This window comes from Xenopus laevis, chromosome 5L (genome assembly GCF_017654675.1).
Source record: "Xenopus laevis strain J_2021 chromosome 5L, Xenopus_laevis_v10.1, whole genome shotgun sequence".
Taxonomy (NCBI): domain Eukaryota; kingdom Metazoa; phylum Chordata; class Amphibia; order Anura; family Pipidae; genus Xenopus; species Xenopus laevis.
The window spans coordinates 164,709,283-164,730,776 of NC_054379.1; the positions used below are offsets into that span (position 1 = coordinate 164,709,283).

The 21,494-nt window shown below is 42.3% G+C and overlaps 1 protein-coding gene across 6 annotated transcripts in view; it reads left to right on the top strand.

The window, feature by feature from the left end:
* Window positions 1-21,494, top strand: part of ncoa1.L (nuclear receptor coactivator 1 L homeolog) — a 163,179-nt gene that overhangs the window by 104,256 nt on the left and 37,429 nt on the right. For all 6 annotated transcript variants that reach the window (XM_041563612.1, XM_041563613.1, XM_041563614.1 and 3 more), the window contains exons 6-11: window positions 2,004-2,183; window positions 3,777-3,872; window positions 7,467-7,607; window positions 7,980-8,127; window positions 9,093-10,443; window positions 15,322-15,493. In XM_041563612.1, coding sequence (XP_041419546.1) covers window positions 2,004-2,183; window positions 3,777-3,872; window positions 7,467-7,607; window positions 7,980-8,127; window positions 9,093-10,443; window positions 15,322-15,493 — 2,088 coding nt within the window. The remainder of the gene's footprint in view (window positions 1-2,003; window positions 2,184-3,776; window positions 3,873-7,466; window positions 7,608-7,979; window positions 8,128-9,092; window positions 10,444-15,321; window positions 15,494-21,494) is intronic.

The window sequence follows — 21,494 nt, forward strand, 5'->3', positions numbered from 1 at the left end:
CTGCTGACAGTGGGAGGGATAAACTAACAGACATGATACCCTTTAACACTTTCACTGCTGACAGCGGGATGGATAAACCAGCAGAAAGGCTGCTCATTAACCCTTTCACTGCTGACAGTGGGAGGGATTAAACTAACAGAAATGGTACTCGTTAACCCTTTCACTGCTGCAGTGGGAGGGATTAAACTAACAGAAACAATACTTGTTATCCCTTTCACTGCTGACATCGGGAGGGATAAACCAGCAGAAATGATGCTCATTAACCCTTTCACTGCTGACAGTGGGAGGGATAAACGAACATAAATAATGCTAATTAACCCTTTCACTGCTGACAGAGGCAGAATAAACTAACAGAAATTATATTCGTTAACTCACTGCTGACAGTGGGAGGGATTAAACTAATATAAATGATACTCGTTAACCCTTTCACTGCTGACATTGGAAGGAAGATACTCGTTAACACTTTCACTGCTGACAGTGGGAGGGATAAACTTACAAGGACGAATCGATACCCATTAACCCTTTCAATACTGAACATGAAAGGGATAAACTAACAGGGATGATACTCATTAACCCTTTCACTGCTGACCATAGAAGGGATAAACTAGCAGAAATGATACTCATTAACACTTTCACTGCTGAAAGTGGGAGGGATAAACTTACAAGGACGTTACTAACTTTTTCAATGCTGAACATGAAACGGATAAACAAACAGGAATAATACTCATTAGCCCTTTAACAGTGGGAGGGATAAACTAACAGACATGATACCCGTTAACACTTTCACTGCTGACAGTGGGAGGGAATAAAATAACAGAAACAATACTTGTTAACCCTTTCACTGCTGACATCGGGAGGGATAAACCAGCAGAAATGATGCTCATTAACCCTTTCACTGCTGACAATGGAAGGAATAAACTAACAGATATGATATTCATTAACCCTTTCACTTGCTGACCATGGAAGCGATAAACTAACATGAATGAAACATGTTAACCCTATCATTACTGGCCAGGGAAAGGGATAAACTAACAGGCAAAATACTTAGTAACCCTTTTGATGTTGACCATAAAAGACATAAGCAAACATGAATGATGCTCACAACCCATTCACTGTTGACGATGGAAGAGATAAACTAACAGGAATAATACTCATTAAAGTTTACTTGTATTATTATGTAGAGAGTGATATTCTGAGACAATTTGCTATTGGTTTTAATTTTTTTTTATTATTTATGCCTTTTGAGTTATTTAGCTTTTTATTCAGCAGCTCTCCAGTTTGCAATTTCAGCAGTCTGGTTAATAGGGTCCACATTCCCCTAGCAACCATACATTGATCTGAATAAGAGACTGGAATATGAATAGGAGAGGCCTGAATAGAAAGATGACTACTAAAATGTAACAATAAATTTGTAGAATTACAGAGCATTTGTTTTTAGATGGGGTCAGCGACCCCCATTTGAAAGCTGGAAAGAGTCGGAAGAAGAAGGAAAATAATTCAAAAACTAAAAAAATAGAAACAATAAAGGCCAATAGGAAAGTTGCTTACAATTGGTCATTCGAGAATATACTAAAAGTTAACTTAAAGGTGAACCACCCCTTTAATCTCCAATAAGGGCAAGGCCTGTAAAGGTTTTCTTATTTTATCAGTATAGAAATAGTTCCAGTTGTGTTTGTGTAATCCCTGCCCTCTCCCCATTATAGTCTTGCACAAGCACAATGGCCAACCCAAGGAGAAGTAAAGATGTAAAATGAATATTATTTCTATAATAGGCCTCTCAATAATAATAATAATAATAGTAGTAGATTCCAGACATCAGTTCTCCTCCAGGCTTGGCTGCTGCTACAATGTTTCAGGGGTTAAAACCAACAGTGCAGCGGTGCAGAGAATATAAACAAAAAAAACAGATACTCCTTTCATGCCCAAAAAGGTGAAAAAATGGCAGTTGCAATCTGAGTGATTTGTGATGGAAAGACTATCATTTCTGTTTTTTTATTCCGCAGTCAATGGGGGTCCCTGGTCCCAGGAGGCCAACAGAAGGAACAGCCACACGTTAAACTGCAGGATGCTGATCCGACCCCCGGATGATCCAGGGGCTGAGAACCAAGAAGCCCGGCAACGGTACGAAGTGATGCAGTGCTTTACTGTGTCTCAACCGAAATCCTTCAAAGAAGAAGGAGAAGGTGAGTTCAGTATTGAACATGGTGATTAGGGATGGGCGAACTTTTTTGCCTTGTTTCGCCGTGAAAATGACGCCCATAGACTTGTATGGCGGCATGCGTCCAAAAAAAATGATGCACGTCAGCGCGACAAACAAAATGTTGACACCCATAGACTTTAATGGGCATCGGCGACATTTCGCTGGCGGGGACTTTTTGGCGAAGCGAAACGGGTCAAATTCGCCCAACCCTAATGGTGGTGCCTCTGTCAAATGGATAATGTTTTATGATGTCGTTTTTATTTCGTGACAATATGTCTCGCCCCATGTCAGATTTTAAAATGAAATCTAAAAAAAATCTGTTTGCTCTTTTGAAAAACAGATGTTAGTGCAGGAGTCTGCTGGAGCCGCATTATTAACTGATGTGTTTTGACCAAAATTACTAACTTTTTATTCCGGGATGGCTCACCTTTTCTTTCAAAACAAACCAGCCTTCATTGCCATGTTATTGCACACTAAATACCAAAGTCCACAGGTAGGAATGACGTGAAGGATTCATTAAAAAAAGTAGTATTACCTGTTTCTTCTCTAATTATATCCTGTACAGAATAATCACCTTGTTCAGTGTTGGACTGGGACAACAGGGGCCACCCAAAAACCTTAGACCAGGGGCCCACCCAAAACCTTAGCCTAGGGGCCACCCCAAAACCTTAGCCTAGGGCCACCCAAAAACCTTAGACCAGGGGGCCACCCAAAAACCTTAGACCAGGGGCCCACCCAAAACCTTAGCCTAGGGGCCACCCCAAAACCTTAGACCAGGGGCCCAGCCAAAAACCTTAGACCAGGGGCCCACCCAAAAACCTTAGACCGGGGGCCCACCCAAAACCTTAGACCAGGAGCCCACCTAAAAAACCTTAGACCAGGGGCCCACCCAAAAACCTTAGACCAGGGGCCCACCCAAAAACCTTAGACCAGGGGCCCACCCAAAACCTTAGACCAGGGGCCCACCCAAAAACCTTAGACCAGGGGCCCACCCAAAAACCTTAGACCAGGGGCCCACCCAAAACCTTAGACCAGGGGCCCACCCAGAAAACCTTAAACCAGGGGCCCACCCAAAAACCTTAGACCGGGGGCCCACCCAAAAACCTTAGACCAGGGGCCCACCCAAAACCTTAGACCAGGGGCCCACCCAGAAAACCTTAGACCAGGGGCCCAACCAAAAACCTTAGACCAGGGGCCCACCCAAAAACCTTAGACCAGGGCCCCCCCCAACACCTTAGACCAGGGGCCCACCCAAAAACCTTAGACCAGGGGCCCACCCAAAAACCTTAGACCCGGGGCCCAGTCTCAGTATTATTATTCTTCCTCTCCTCACTCAACCTTTATTCTCCTAGTCTCTTTTCTTTACATACTATAATCTATTATTCCATCTATTTAGCCTCTTTGTTCTCATAGAAATAGGGAATGGCCATGAAATAGCCACCGGGACTTTTCCTGGTATCCCGGTGGGCCAGTCCAACACTGATCTTGTTTTATTCCGACACAGACCCCAAAAGAAAATATAGTGCAAGGAACACTTTCCTCATACAGTTAACCCATCCCATTCTCTATTCCACAGATTTCCAGTCCTGTTTGATCTGCATTGCGCGGAGGTTACCTCGACCTGCACCCACCACCTCTTTAGAATCGTTCATCACCAAACAGGATGCTACAGGTAAAGTGGAATCATGGGAGTAAGTTTGGGTGGAATTGTTATGTAGGAATAGGATTATATATGATCCTCCATTTCCATAGCACCAACATATTTGAAGAACTTTACATACATTATATATCCATACCTCCCAACTGTCCCATTTTTCCCGGGACTCGATTTTGACAACTCAACCCTCAGTCCTGGCTTTGTTACTGAAATGTCCCGACTTTCTCTTTGATCTCCTGCACTGAACAGCCAGAGAAAGATACAATGTTTCTAAAACTTAATTGGTTTTAGGCAGAGACCCCAGAACACTCAACAGGTGCCCTTCCATACTTTTGTAACAATTTTTTTAAGATAACCATAAAAAAAAAACCAATATTAACAATTTAAGATAAGCAGGTCTTTTGGGGGAGCTGTGACTTGCAGCTTAAAGGGCAATGCACATTCATTAGAAAAATTGTAATAACTGAAAAAAAGACAGAAATAAGTTCAGACTTTCATAACCTGCCAAATATTGTAAAATGAACATGGTAATTAGGGGGAGCGACCACAAAAACACGCGTGGTCAAACAATTTCTCAGCGAGGCAAACCTTTTTGTCCCTCTTTCTATTTCCAAAATGTTGGGAGGTATGTATCATTCTCATCAGTCCCTGCCCAGTGGAGCTTACAATCTAAGGTCCCTATCACATTCAGACGCACTAGAACTAATTTTATCAGGAGCCATTCAAGCCGCTTGTACATTATTGAAGTGTGGGAACAAGTCTGCTTTCCCGTCAGAAATGAAATCAAACTTTATTTTCAGGATGAATGAGCTTCCCCCGTTGTTATTTTTACCCACTTGCCTTTCTTTCCATCTTACCTCAAGAGGAGGAGAAGGTGATTGTGCCCTTTTCATCATGTTGGAAATAGATCCAAAACACTTCAGGTCATAGTGATATTTTTGGCAACATCCCTTTGTGACACAACTTCAACTTTTTTTCCTTTGCTTCTTAATTAAATGTCGGTATTAGCTTCACAAATCCATTTAAACTGTGTGGTTTACCTACTTTCAAGCAGACCTTCAGGGTTTGATGGGAACCCAGACAATTGCTCTGGACCAGTGATCCCCAACCAGTGGCTCATGAGTAACATGTTGCTCTCTGACCCCTTGGATGTTGCTCCTAGTGGCCTCCAAGCAGGTGCTTCTTTTTGAATTCCTGGCTTAAAGAAAAACTTTAGTTGCTTAAAAACCAGGTGTACTGCCAAACTGAGCCTCCTGTAGGCTGCAAGTCCACATAGGGGCTACCAATACCCAATCATAACCCTTATTTGGAAGCCCCAGGAACTTTTTGCATGCTTATGTTGCTCTCCAACATTATTTTACACTTGAATTTGGCTCACGGTTAAAAAAGGTTGGGGACCCCTGCTCTGGACTATCAAAATCTCATTGCTGACCATTCATGGTTGGCTCACAAACTTTAGCTAGTAGCCTTCTAACTCTGCAGACCAATTGTATGATTGCCTTTGAAGTTGAACAACCATCTGATTCCATTCTATTTATCCATGCTTGATGAAATCTTTAGAATGGCCTGGCTGAACTCCTGGTTTTACCCCTCCTGAAAGAAGCCCAGTCATATTGTATTATCCTCAGAAGCTGACACTTTGCTGGTTTCACACTCCTGCAGTCAGCATTGCTGACAACTGGTGCTTAGCAGACATGTTATCCTTGTACCCATCTCCCCAGCATTTGGAAATCTCTCCCAGAACGGTCTTCTTGCCTGTCTCAAGTAGAGATCAATGGCTGACCAGTTCTAACCCCAACCCAACATTGCGCCAATGAGGATATGTTTTGTAATACTTAGCACTTATTTTCCTTTAATTGTATTGTACCAGCAGATTATGCAGTGCGCTACAGAGATTATACATTTCATAGCACCAACATATTGGGAGCACTTTACAGACATTATACATCATTTTCGTCAGCCACTGCCCAAGTGGTGCTTACAAACTAAGGGTCTTATCACACGCTCATACAAGAGGATACATTTCTCAGGAGTCAGTTAACCCGTAGTGATGGGCGAATTTGCGCCGTTTCGCTTCGCCAAAAAATTAGCGAATTTCGTGCGCAATTCGTGAAACGGCAAAAAATCCGCGAAACGGCGCCGGCGTTTCGTTTTTGATGCCGGCGTCCGTTTTTCTAAAAAAAAATTTGACGCCGGCGAATTTTTGCCGTGAATTTTTGCGGGCGTTTCGTGAATTTATTTGCTGGCGGCGAATCGCGCCAATTCGCCGTGAAATCGGCCATCACTATGAACCCGTCTATGGGGTAAATTTACTAAAGGGCGAATTTGCGAAGGCTTCACCACACTCCCCGCCACCTCACCTGGCGCTAATTCAATACCACTACACTAATTCACTGAAATGCAAAGTTGCGTCTCGACAGCAGAACGCTAGCTAAGTTTTGCTAGTGTTAATTCCTTAGCATGAGCATTTCATAGCGAACTTTCACTAATGTGAAACTTAGTACTCTTACTCTTAGGTCAGTTTGAATAGGGCGGGTACATATAGGTCATATATATACGTCTTTATTCGAGATGTTGGTGCAGATGCTTGAAGTGGCCACTTATTATTACACATTTCCAAGGAAACAAAATAAGGACAAAAGAGATCCTCTAATGTCCTAGACATGAGCCCACCCTAAAACAAATGTGGCATGCCCCTCAAATGGTTGGGAAAAAATATTAACACTAAAATCTTCAATAGTTAGAACTTTTGAAGACAATCCCGCTTTAAAATTTTAAAAAGCGACAGCGTTTTTTAGAACTTTTGAGACTCTCTAGCATACAGGATATGATGTCACTGACATAAGATTGAGGAGGATGTAACTTCATCTTATCAGTTCCATAGGTCTAAGGTGGCGAAGGAAACTCTGGCGAAAGAGACAACGTTCTGTAAAATTCGCACTTTAGTGAGTAACTGAGCAACAATTTGGACTCTTTCACTAGAAAATTGTCATCTATGCCTGTTAGTAAATTGGCGATGTGCCTGCAGATGGGATTTCTGGTGAATTTTCTCTGGTGTTGGCCACTTCGCCCTTTAGTAAATCTGCCCCCATATGTTTTTGGGGTGTCGATGAAAACTCACACACACAGAGAACATACAGACTTCCCCAGCTACTGAATTCTCTTTTAGCTTTTGGGGGGGGGGGGGTTGTGCAAAAGGGAGAAACATTAAAACATTAGAGAGAAGCCATCTGTGTTATATTGCATTATTTACCTGCATTAATAATATTCGATTTATTTTATTGCACTCGGCATTTGTCAATGTATGAGAGGCTGTTAAGCAGGATAGCTATGCAAACACTGATAGGAGCTGGCAAATTGGCTTTCTCCATGTATTTTTCTTGGCGGGCTGACAGCGAATGTTAGAGGTTGTGTAAACACTTGATTGGAGAACGTGCCACCATCTAGAGCCCAATGAAAACAAATCACTTTACTCCCGGAGAGGCCAAATCCGTCAAATTCTCATTCCTTCAAATAAAGGAGACAGATTTGTCATGTGTCCAAGAGGCAGCTTTTTTTATTTTTTTATCGATTTGAGCAGTTTTTTTTTAATTATTATTTTACTTCCAGGAAAAATCATCTCCATTGACACCAGTTCCCTGCGAGCCTCGGGCAGCCTGGGCTGGGAAGATCTGGTGCGGAAATGTATCTATGCCTTCTTTCAGGCACAGGGCACCGAACCATCGTATGCCAAGCAGCTGTTCCAAGAAGGTGAGACCTTGTTAGAAGATAAAGAAGTTCAAGGTGGTCTCATACAAAAGAGACTGTAGACTGAATCTGATCTCTAACAACACGTGCCCATGCAGAAGGCATTTAATAATAAGCAAATAATGGCTTTTAGAAAAGTAAGACTGTTTCAATATATTTATAGAGTCCACAAAGGCCGAGCAGCTGTGATGATCATCAATAAACCATGGATATTAAAACAGTGTACAAAGCACACTTTCAAACTTGAGTTAATTGTAGAGCCCACTTGTTCTCCTTGCCTCATTCTTCCTTATTAAAACAGTAATTTGACCATGTAATTCAATTCCCCCCACACACTTTAATTCACTTGATTTCTTTTATCGGTTTTCCCACCAGTGATGACAAGAGGAACCGCCTGCAGTCCATCGTACAAATTCACGCTGAGCGACGGGACGGAGCTCAGTGCTCACACCAAGTGTAAACTCTGCTATCCGCAAAGCCCCGATGTTCAGCCCTACATAATGGGAATCCATATCATTGAAAGGTGATCTTCTCTGTAATAGAAAGCAGCTCTTCCTCTCCTCTCTCTGGGCCAGGAGCCAGGCCAAGGTTTGGGTGGGAACAAGACGATAGCCTCCATAGCCATAAATTATGTGTCCGGAGATGTCTACAGAGCCATTTGCTGAAACCCCTTAATTCATAGTTCCTTGTTTCTTATGTTCTCTGGGGCCTTCAAAGTTCCATTCTATCTTACGGCCTGTCGTTCTTAATTAAGTTTCATTTCAAAGAAGTTTGTACTCAGACCAATGTCTTTTTCTAAATGAGTCCCAGAGACTTAATATTAGGGTGTGGCATAGACAATGGGCAAGAAAACTAATTGGACCAAGAAGGCCATGGGAAAAAAATCTGCAACTTATTTATATGCCTTCCAGTGGAGCAGAGAGAGAGCTTGTTCCCACATTGTTTGCCTGCCTTTTAATTATTTGCTTAAAACACCCAAGGCTGTTTTGACCCTTAGATTTTAATATTCAGCAAAGCCTTCTACATATACCCGGCATTTTCTAACGCCTAAGTTCTAGGACAGGGGTGCTTCTGCCATGAGGCAAGGTTAGAATCTTGTCTCCGACATCCATTTACCTTTACCAGGAATGGAAAAAAACCTGCCCTGTTAACTTAAAGATACCCTGGATATCCTGAAATAGTAGAAGTAAGTATGAGAGATTCTGGATGTGACACCTCTGGTGGCTCTAGGGCCCTGCTATCCGCTGCTACCAAGATATTACAATAGTAGAACTTCTATAGCAAAGGAGTCAGGTTAATAAGATCATAATAAGAGTATATTTAAGTACATTAAACAAGAGGCATGAAAATCAAGTGTTAATGATCTAAATTGGCACTGCGTAATGCTATGTTTTGGGTTTTCTAAATGGATTGTTAATATATATATATATATATATATGTATATATATGTATATGTATATATGTATAAATATATATTTTTACCCGCAGGGATCAGAGCCCTCTTTGTACTCAAGAAAACACTAACTCAGGAATGTCACTACCCCACCTCAGCCCTTCAGTGAACCTCACCATTTCCCCAGCTCAAGGGATGCCCTTTTCTTCAACAACCTCCCCGTCCAGTGGCAGCATGCTCACCTCCAGTGTAAACCAGCATCAAGTCACTGGCATTCATAATAGCAACAGCTCCAACACCAGCCAAGCAAACTTTGGGTGTTCTCCTGGAAGTCAAATTGGAACCAATGTTGCCTTAAGTCTGGGGCAGGCAGGGCCCCAAAACAGTAACAATCTCAACCTCAACAATTCCCCCATGAGCAGTCCCGGAATAAGTCCTCCACAGTTCATGTCTCCAAGGCCACGGGCTAGTCCAGGACTGATTTCTCGGTCTAGGGCATCAGGTAATCCCTTTTCTCCCCCCATGCCTGCCATGCACTCCCCAGTAGGTATCTCCAACAGTGGCTGCAACAACAATAACAACAGACCTTTCTCAAATGTTCCCTTAAATTCCATGCCTGTGGTGAATGACCCTAACACCCCTTTAGGATTTTCTTCTCCCTCCCCCGGCATGACAAACAATGTATCAACCACCAACAATGGCAGATTCTTTTCCAATACCCCAATGAACACTGTTCAGGGGATTAATGAAGGACCCAACCCAACTGTTGGATATTCCACTACATCCTCTGTACTGCGTCAGTTGAACTCACAGAACTCCCCAGGGCGTCTCAATATGCAGCCCATAAAAATGGAGCTGAAGGACAATAGTAATGGCAATAGCAGTGACAGGGCCGTGGAGGGCGAGACTAAACCATTTTTGGCCGCCTCCAGTAACAAACTTGTACAGCTGTTAGCATCAACAGCAGAGCAGCAGTTGCGAGATGTGGACACTAATTGCCGGGACCCTTTAACTTGTCCTGTTGTCACTAACACAAACTGTGGAAGTTCTTCAAGTGGAACATGTCCTTCATCTCACAGCTCTTTGACGGAACGTCACAAGATATTACATCGGCTCCTTCAGGAAGGGAGCCCTTCAGACATTAATAACTTATCTCTAGATCATGAAAAGAAAAACACTGGCTCAGCCAACAACCAAGCTCCAGGAGGCCTGTCGGAGGTCAAAATGGAGTCTGAGAGTGACAAGAAAAAGGACTCCAAAGATCACCAGCTCTTGCGCTACCTGTTGGACAAGGATGAGAAGGAGGTGAAGCCTTCTTCTGCTCTGACTCTGGATGATGTGAAAGTAAAAGTGGAGAAGGCTGAACAGGTTGACCAATGCAGCTCCACTCCCGCCACATTGATGAAGTCTGGTCAAGAGGATATAAAAATAAAGACACAAGACCAGGTTAGTCTACTGCTTGAAAATGTACTTGCCAATGCATTTTACTCCGGTATTTCACAAATGCTTCCATTTAAAATTATCTTTCATAAAATTCTCTTTTCATACAGTATGCAGCTAATCACATAGCAATGCATATTATAGCTTTATGGGTAGTGAAATAAATAAACCTTTGGTAATAAATGTAGTAGAGGTGGCCAGATATTTGTACTGGGGGGGGGGGGTGCCATCTTTTGGTGAAACCAACTCAACAGAAGCTGCGTCATTAGCCCCTCTTGATGGATATTGTTATAAACTGGTTAACTGTGTCTGTTCCAAGTTCCATCCCTGTGCTGATAAAAGTGTCCATTTTTTTGTGTTGGTTAAACCTAATCCAAAAATAGTCATGTACAGAGCAGAAGAGCAATTACAATATTCTCTTCTAACAAAAAGTGAATTTTCCATTATTCATTGCTTTATTATTGATTTTTAACTGAGTTTATTCAGAATTCAGAAAAACTAAACTTGACACAACAAAGACTATTTCTCCTAAGGTTTTCCACGAGCCGCAATTTTTGTAGTATCTACTCAGAGAGGAAGAAGTATTCTAGTACTTGCCAATGTTTCCAGCTCTGGGGGCACAGGAAAAAGTTTAGGAGTAGTGATAGGCGAATTTATTCCCTAGGCGCGAATTCGCTGCGAAACGGCCGTGAAAATTCGCTGGTGAAAATTATTGTAAAATTCGGAGTAAAAAATGGGGCGCTGGCGTCAAAAACGCTTCGTGAATTTTGTGAATTTCTCGCCGTTTCGCGAATTTTCCACCGTTTTGTGAATTTTGTGGGAAATTCGTGAATTTTTCGGCGAAACGGCGCAAATTCGCCCATCACTATTTAGGAGTTGGCATGGTACTATCTGAACTGTCATGATTGGGATATGAAGGGGAAGTAAACAGCTGACTTGGAGAGTGTGTTGTCTACACTGATTTAACGCAACTATGTCAGATGTCAGCAACTAAATGAACCTTTCTCTCTATTATGCTGCCTGTTCATCATTTGGACTGCCTGTGCATGTACAGTATATTAGATTATGGTTTCACTATTGCCCAGCAGATATAAGGTTTGATTGTTGACCAGCAGCTATATGGTTACATTCGTTTCCAGCTGGTTTATGGTATCATTACTAGACATCACGTACATTATGTGGGATTATTAATGCCCAGCAGGTATATATATATATATTCATTATTGCCTCGAAGCCTTATGATTTGATTAGTGTCCTGCAGGTATATGGTATCAGTATTAGTGATCAGCGAATAAATTCGCCTGGTGCGAATTATCACGAAACTCGCGCGATAATTTGCAGACGAAAATTTTGGACAAAAAAAGTCGCTCGTGTTGAAATTGCCACGCGTCAACATTATTTGGACGCCCATTGACTTTAACGCCGAGCATCAAAATTGACGTGGGCGTCAATTTTCGAGTTTCACTAATTTTTTTTAAAAAATTTTCGCCGTTTCGTGAATTTCACTGGAAATTCGCAAATTTTTCACCAAAGCAAAACGGGAGAAATTCACCCATTACTAATCAGTATTGTCCTGCCAGCAACTGACCATCTGCTACTTGGTTTCACTAGTGTCCAGTGGGTATATAGTGCCATTACTGTCCATCACACCCCTGGGTTTATTATTGCCCAGCAGATATTTGCATTAATTATTACCCGTGCGCTGTTCCTTTATTTCTAAACCAGTCACATGACCAGCTGCAATAGGGCTGAACTATATCTTCTTCATAATAATAATAAATGTTATCCAGTTAAATCTAAACTTCTGGTGACCATGTGGAAAGTGTTTCTCCAGAATGTTCTGTCTGGGTTTTTTTGGGGGGTCTTCAGGCATCTCTATGCCAAGTTTATGGTTGTTGTAAGTAAATCATCCATCTTGTCCCTTGTCATCCTATTTTTCCTTCAAGCATAATTATATGTCTTTTTCCAATAAATACAACTATATCTCTATATCATCAGATAAAATATAGAGATCTTTAGTATATAAAAAAAAGAATAAAAACAATAATTTGTGCCAAACTGAACCTGATAATCCCACGGTGCGTATCAGTTTAGTCTGGGAGTACCACCCCTATGACATTTTGCACACAAAAATAAGTCTCCCCGGAGAACTTCGGCGACCCAGTGATGGGATCAGATGTAACAGATGAGACAGAGCAGCCGTTCAGCCCATTGGGGGCCGAGTGAAGGGACACAGGTTATATAAACTGAGATGTACAGAATTAGTACAACTGTGCCTGGGTATAATTATTGGGATATTTCAGTGGTAAAGAGGCTGTAATTGGCTACTTGCTCAAGCCATATGCATGTTCTTATGTTCTGATTGGCTGCAATTTGCTTCAGCCCTGCCCATCCGCAAATCTTTTTGCAGGCCATCCCCAAATCAAAAATACAGATCCAAGATCACTGCTAGCAATTAGTACAAGTGCCCTTTTTAAGTTTGATGGACATGACTTTTGTCAACTCCAATACTATGGAACTATTAAATTAGTCATGGTGGAACCATAACACCGACGGCAGATCACTCGCATATATCTATTAATATAGACAAATACAAGAGTCCTCTGCACTCAGCCCATTACCACTATATGAAGGACATTGAGACATTTTGTGCCTTACCCTCTAAACAAAACAGGGATTGTTTGTCCATATATTGCAATATATTTAAGCTGAACAACTACGTCAAAGTCAAAGTCTGGTCAGTCCTACACTCAACACTCAACTGATAATTAAGAATTCTATTGCTTCATTATACATTTTACACAGGGACTAAGTTTTACCTGCAACTTACTTGCTGCTTTCAAAGTAAAACTCCCAAACTTGGCTGCCCTTTTATTAGACACCAGTGGGATCACCTGACTATAGTTGAAAAGGGTGGGAGGTACAGGTATGGGACCTGTTATACAGAATGCTTGGGACCTGGTGTTTTCTGGATAACGGATCTATCCATAATTTGGATCTTCATACCTTAAGTCTACTAGAAAATCATATAAACATTAAATAAAGCCAATAGGCTGGTTTTGCTTCCAATTAGGATTAATTATATCTTAGTTTGGATCAAGTACAAGTGACTGTTTTATTATTACAGAGAAAAAATAAATACATTTTAAAAATTTGGATTATTTGATTATAATGGAGTCTATGGGAGACGGCCTTTCTGTATTTTATTTTTTCTATATTATCCAGATCTGTCTTGAAAAGTACCGGGCTATTGAGTACAGCGAATGGAAAGGCTATGTAGCACCGTCTGCAGTTTTACTTCTGCTTAGGGAAAAAAGTGAAGAATTTTGTTAAACCCACAATTGGCACTAGAGTAGGGTGACCTTCGTGGCCCAGATGGAGAAGATTCCTGAGACTGACCGCGCTGATCCCTCAGTTATTCCAAGTCTCTGGGGGGGTGAAGCACTCATGCATATTCATTCAGTGACGGCCCAGACCTCCCCGACTTTTTCACAGGGTCTCCCCTTTGTCTCTGTGACTCATTAACATGCAGGTGATCAGTGATGGTTCTTTATGCACCCCCCTAGTGTACAATCTCTTGCAGATTATGGGGGGCTTTGTCCTTAGTCGCACCTTAACCAAACTGCCCTTCTCCTCCTGCATTTCTCATACAGTCATTTTCATGCAAATCTGTCCCTGACCGCAAAAAAGCAAAAAAATAAATACAACCCGTTTCTCATGTGTTACAATAAATACGAGTCGGCACAACACAAAACATGCCCTCTGAGCCGGCTGGCAGCTCCGCTAGGATTTTCATTCTTGTCGTTGGTGGGAAACAGCGAATTGGTACTTTTGTGTGGCACAGGATGCTCAGCATGCTCCAAAGCCTCTTCTTCATATGCCCCTCACATACATTGGCTCACCTTGTATACCCAGAAGCCTTTGTAATAGCATTTCTCTGTGTCTCTGGACACAATATGGCAGCTCCCACCCAAATAAAAATATATAGAAAGAAGGAATGTTCTGAGACAGCACTATTACTGTACTGGCTTTGGGTCTTTTCGAGGCTTCTTGGATTTCAACTTTGGGCCTTTTCATGGTTTCGGGTCTTTTCATGGCTTCAGGACTTCAACTTCAGGTCTTTTGAGCTTCAGGTCTTTTTGCGGCTTAGGCTCCATTCGCAGCTTCAGGTCTATAGCGATTTGGGTCTTTTCGTGGCTTCTTGGACTTCAACTTCAAGCGGTTTCATGGTTTTGGGTCTTTTCATGGCTTCAGGACTTCAACTTCAGGTCTTTGGAGTTCAGGTCTTTTTGCGGCTTAGGCTCCATTCGCAGCTTCAGGTCTATAGCGCTTCAGCTCTTTTTAGTGGCTTCTTGGACTTCAACTTCAGGCCGTTTCATGGTTTCGGGTCTTTTCGTGGCATCAGGACTTCAACTTCAGGTCTTTGGAGCTTCGGGTCTTTTCTCGGCTTAGGCTCCATTCGCAGCTTCAGGTCAACGCGCTTCGGGTCTTTTTTTGCGGCTTCCACTCCATTTGCGGCTTCGAGACTTCTGATCTTCGGGACTTCGGCGGAGTGGCGTGGCATTGTCGAGAGGGGCCCGGCTAATTTGAAAAGTGCAGCACAGCTAGTGTGTTGCCACCTGGCCAGTATTTTACTGGCCTGGCCAGTAAAAACTATGGCTGATCCCAATGTTGTTAATAGGGAAATAGATAAATATATAGGAAGGCTGATATTTTATTCCAGAAAAGGTGGCAACCCTAAGCACAGCCGGGCCCCCCTTTAGGCCTTGGCCCGGGACAGATGTACCCCCCTGCTGGCAATTGCAGTGATGATAAATGATAATTATAAAGAGGGTGTAGTCGTATTTTACTAATGGTGCCACTCTCTCTTTTTGCCCTTTTCAGTTTGCAGATGAATTTGACCAACTCGATCAGTTGTTGCCTACACTGGCCAAAGCAGCCCAACTCCCTGGGATTGTGTCTGACCGGACAGATAACAGTGTCTCATTAAAAGCGGAGATGTTACCCTCGTCGCTACAAACTGGCACTGTGGCGAGAACCCCTACCCGACTAAACAGTATGTAATGAGCTCAGATGTAAATGTCATGTTAATGTTGCTCCCACATGTCATGGCACCCGTGGGTACAAACTCATGGGTGACTTCTCTTGTGTAATCTATCCTTTGTCTCTCTGCCTCAATGTATTGCTTAGTTTGCCTTGACACAATAACAAATCTCAGCCTTCCTTGGTATGGCAGCACTGTTTATTATAGTGACCCACAAGCTTGTTTGTACAAATGTCGAAGGACAAGTCAATGACTTGGGTGGGAGGCAGTTGTGATGGATTATATTGACTGAGCTGATGGCTGTGGCCTGTGTAGCCCATAATTCACCCCAGGGTCTGCACTGCATTTGATTTCTGGAGCCTTGAGCTTTTTTTTCCAGTGCTTCATCATTTGTTGCTTCACAGTTGGGTTATAAATCTCATTTGGGAGTGATTCTTCATGAATTTAACTTGTCCATCATTTTGCCAACAAGCACCATGGGTAATGTTGGACAAGTGATAGGTTCAAGGCTTGATCATCTCACTTGCTCAAGAGACAAATTCCAGGCCAAGGACTGGGTTAGAAGGGGCCACATTCTTGGGCTGGACTGAAGGTGACAATGTATAAAACAATGGCTGGCGGTGCAGTTCAGAGGGAAAATGAAAGATACCCAAAATTAAAAATGAAAGATGCCCAAACTGTTGCCTTTCAGTGGCAGGACCCTGTCTTTGGATACTGGCAGTTACTATAATATAATGTAGATGTAAAGAATAGGTAAGAGTCTACATGAATGTATTAGCAGAGGCAAGTCTATCTAGATGGAGTTACGTTCCTTGTCCCCTTGCATGCTATACATTATACATAGGGATTACCTTGATTAATATTAACATCAGGGAAATCTATACGGAGAGGGTGCCCAGTGGAATGGACCAAAACCAAGTTGTACAAAAATGAACCATTAAGCTGGTTAATACTGACTCCTCAATGGTGACTAATCATGGACAGGCCTACGGCTAATAAACTGAGCTTGAGTAAGAGTCCATAGATAGAGGATGAGGGTCCACAAAAGTCAAGGATAAAGATACGGCCTCCGTGAATTCCCAGAATCCCTGGCACACTGTTTTGCATATGCTTTGGATACAGATTTTGTGTTGCCTAAAGCTCGCAATACACGAGCCGATACAGTATAAGCGGTCGATATATTAAGTCAGCAGCTTATTGGGAAGTGTATGGGGCCCTCTGATGGGCTTCCCCAATCGATATCTTGGCCAGATGAGGATCGGGTGGCTTAAAAATCCCGTTGGCTCAAGGACCAAATCAGTTTGTTGATGTGGCCCTTTATCCAACCGCCCGTATTCTTCTTGTTGTGATCAGATCATTGGGCTCTAGCCTCAAGGTGGGCATATCAAGAGACGTTGCCAAACGAGCGGATCACCCCATGTATGGCCACCTTAAGATATATATTCACGGTTTACGGGTAAGATAGATAGGGCATTTGCTCTGTGCCCTCCAGTAAATATATACTGTATATACTATATTGTATAGCAATTACTATATATTTTAAAGGGGAAGAAAAATAGAATAAGGCTAGAAATGCTGTATTTTGTATACTAAACATAAACATGAACTTACTGCACCACAAGCCTAATCAAACAAATGATTTATGCTTTCAAAGTTGGCCACAGGGGGGTCACCATCTTGTAACTTTGTTATACATCTTTACAAGACCAAGACTGTGCTCATGCTCAGTGTGGTCTGAGCTGCTTAGGGATCGTCATAAATTATCAAAACAGCACAAGTCAAATAATCAGCAAGACTGATTAATAATCAGAATATACAGACTGCACTGGGTCCTGTGTTGTCATGTAATCTAATGTGGATTTTATAGTTTTTGTTTTGTTTAATATAAACTTTCTCCAACTCTGCAGAACCAGTGGCTGCAGCAAAATAATCCAAAATAGAATCCCAGTTTATCTGTTTAAATCTGGCTCCATGATCTTTGTCCCTGCAGCTGGAGTTGGAAACAGTAAAGGGGATGTAAAGGCAAAAATAAAATCCAATACAAATCTCTACACAGTCGCCGACTGCTCTACTGGGAAACAAACAAACCTGCTTGAGTTTTGCATGGCTGGGAATTAAGGCGGGGGCTCCCCCTGCTGTTCATAAGTATAATTGTTTCCCTGCAGAACAGTTAGAGACCGTCTGACAATTCCTATCCACAGCAGTAAATGAAGGGAGAATTTCACTGCATACAGTCAGGTTTCTTATAAAAACTGTACACATTTTTTAATTAAAGTATATTGGGGATAGGTTTCTTTTTCATTAAAGAAAGTAAAAATGGGATTTTATTTTTTGCCTTTACATGCCCTTTAAGTATTATTATTCATGTATGTCCAATATGTGGCCTTCCAGCAGTCACTGAATGGCCCCTCTCAGCATCAGAGGGATGTTTGGACTTAGTCCTGATTTATTTTCAAACTCTCAAATGGGGCTCCAGCCCTCCTGCATTGCCAGGATGCCCCTCTTGTTTAACCCCAACCCTGGCTGTGTCCTCCCATCACATTGCTATATAACACCCCTATTGACATCATACTTGAGGTTATGTAATAAAAGACACTAAGTTTGCCTTGGAGCAGTAACCCATAGCAACCAATCAGCAGGAAGTATTTTCTGGTCATTTGTTTAAAAGCAAACATCTTATTGGTTGCTATTGGTTGCTGGGCAAACTTAGTGCCATGTATGGGGGTAAAAGAAAAGTCCAATTTACGGTGACTTTCCTCTTTAATATGAAAACCTGCAGGGGACTGGCAATAAATGTCACACAGATGGGGCAAAGAGGACTCTCAGTATATTTATTATTAGGGATGCACCGAATCCACTATTTTGGATTCAGCCGAATCCTTCGCAAAAGATTCGGCCGAATACCGAACTGAATCTGAATCCTAATTTGCATATGGAAATTAGGGATGGGAAGAGGAAAACATTTTTTACTTCCTTGTTTTGTGACAAAAAGTGAAGCGATTTCCCTCTCCGCTCCCAATTTGCATATTCAAATTAGGATTCAGTCGGCCGGGCTGTTGAAAAAGGCCAAATCCTGAACCGAATCCTGGATTTGGTGCATCCCTATTTATTATGCCCCTCCGAAGTTGTGTGGGGCTCATTCTCAGCCGCCCAGCACTGTCGTTTCCTTCTCCATCCTGACAAGAGTTAATGTTTCACAAACTGTCCGGGGAAATAAAGAAAACAGTGAGGAATGTGAGAGGAATTTTCGGGCGAGTTTTTTCATGTTTCAGTCAGGGGGAAATACATATTGAGCAGATGCCAAACTGAGCGCAACCCTCAGAGCCGCTAGTACTTCTTCCCATTCTGTTCCAATGGGTTTTGCTGAATTAAAGAGACTGGCCCTGTTGTGTCTAGAAGGGGCCGAGTAGCTCTCTCCCCAGCGCAGGCCTGTCAGCCTCTCAAGGACACCACAGAAGATGTCAGACGGCCCCTTTCATGTCGGCGAGAGCGTCGAGAAGGAACGAGTGAGACTCACGCTTAATGGAGTGTCATTTCCTCTGCCTGAGTGAGATGTGACAGCCATGTTTATAGATCACTCGCTCGTCTGGCTGCTGCGGATATTCTATTTACCGGCAGAAAAAAGTGCTTTAGCTTCTGTGTCGCAGCAGCAGCATCAGGCCTCTCTGTGTAAAGTTGCCATACACTATAAGTGGTTGCCAAACAAGCAGCGGATCTTTCCTTGATATGCCCACCAACGGCAGGGACAACTACCCAATGCAGTCCTCGATCGTAAGGGAAAATCAAACCTGCCCGATCGCATACCTCCCAACTGTTCCATGTTTTTTGCGGGACAGTCCCGATTTCGACAGTTCAACCCACAGTCCTGGGTTGTTACTGAAATGTCCAGACTTTCTCTTTGATCTCCTGCACTGAACAGCCAGAAAAAGATACAACGTTTCTAAAACTTAATTGGCTTTTGGCAGAGAGCCCAGAATGCATGGCAGGTGCACTTAGATACTTTTGGAACAATTTAAGATAAGCAATGAAACAAATGTAACAATTCAACATAAGTAGGTCTCTTGGGGAAACTGTGACTTGCAGCTTAAAGGGCAATTCATCTTCATTAACAAAACTGTAATAACACATAAAAACCACAAAAATGTGTTCAGACTTTCATAACCTGACAAATTTTGTAAAATGAACATGGTAATTAGGGGGTGTGGCCACAAAAATGGGAGTGGTCGAAAATGTTGTCCCTCTTTCTATTTCCAAAATGTTGGTTAGTATGCAATCAATATCTGGCTGATTTTTGGCCAGATATCGACCAGGGAGGCCTGTCTAAATACCCCACACATGGGCAGATAAGCTGCCAAATCAGTCTAAAGGACCAATATGCCTGTGTATGGCCACCTTAAAGGAACAGTTCAGTGTAAAGATAAAAACTAGGTAAATGGATAGGCTGTGCAAAATAAAAAAAATTCTAATATATTTAGTTAGTTAGTTAGTTAGTTAGTTAGCTAGTTATAGTTAGTTAGCCCAAAATGTAATGTATAAAGGCTGGAGTGACTGGATGTGTAACATAATAGCCAGAACACTACTTCCTGCTTTTCAGCTCTCTAATTCTGAGTTAGTCAGTGACTATAAGGGGGGCCACATGGGACATAACTGTTCAGTGACTTTGTAATTGATCCTCAGCATTCAGCTCAGATTCAAAAGCAACAGATATGTCCCATGTGCCCCCCCCCCTCAAGTCTCTGATTGGTTACTGCCTGGTAACCAATCAGTGTAAACCAAGAGAGCTGAAAAGCAGGAAGTAGTGTTCTGGCTATTATGTTACACATTCACTCACTCCAGCCTTTATACATTACATTTTTGGCTAAATAACTATATTAGATACATTTTTTATTTTGCACAGTCTGTCTATTTACCTAGATTATATTTTTATACTGAAGTAGAGATCTGGTTTAGTCTGGAAAACTGAAATTAGCACCAAGGGTGTTTGGTGATACTACTGACACTTAGCACTTCACTGCCACTTTAAATGGCTGGTTCTCCTTTCAAGGAGAACTAAAGCTTAATTAAAGAATTAGGGCAGAAATGTTGTACATGATGTTCTGGGTTTAGTATAAGCCCAAGGCAACCACAGCCCTTCAGCAGTAAAGATCTGTGTCTCCAAAGATGCCCCAGTAGCTCCCCATCTTCTTTTCTGCTGATTCACTGATTCACATGCTCTGTGCTGCTGTCACTTACTGAGCTTAGGGAGCCACTCACAATATACAGTACACATAGAATAGAAATGTCACAATATAAGGCTGATTAGTAATTAATACACATAATTACTACATGGCAGCACAGAAACCAGTGCAATTAGCATCAGAATTTAATAATCAGCAAAGCTGTAGCATCAGCTTATATTACAGCCAGGGAAGCTCATTTTCTGCTGGATAATTAGTGACGAGCCCTAAGCTTAGCTTCTCAACAGCCAATCAGAGCCCACTGAGCATGTGAGTGTCACAGACACTTTCCAAGATGGTGACCCCCTGTGACAAGTTTGAAGTCCTGGATCATTGCTGCTATTGACAAGCTCAAACTTTAGCCTCGTGCAATAAGTTCACTATATAAAATATGCAATTTTTAGCCACATTCATTTTTAGGGTTAAGTTCTCCTTAAAAGGCAAACCACCCCTTTAACATTGACAAGAGGCCAACAGTGTTGGTTCATGAACTCCCTGTTCCCTCTGAGACACGTAACTGAACTCCATTATGAATCCCAGCCTTTGTACATAGCATGTGGTCGTGTGCAGGGCTCGCGTTGAGCTTTCATTTAACATGGTGGTTTTCCGGGCCGAGAGCCAGGCCAGGTTTCAGAGGCAGCCGCCCAATGTTTTATTTAGCGCTTGGCAAAACATGGAGCGGCTGATGCTTCCTCTTGTCCCAGAATGCATTGCATCAACATATCGTGGAGGCCACTAGACTTTGGCAGTGTGAGAATTCCTGTCCCATTAGTTTTAAGGCCCTATGGCCAGTGGCC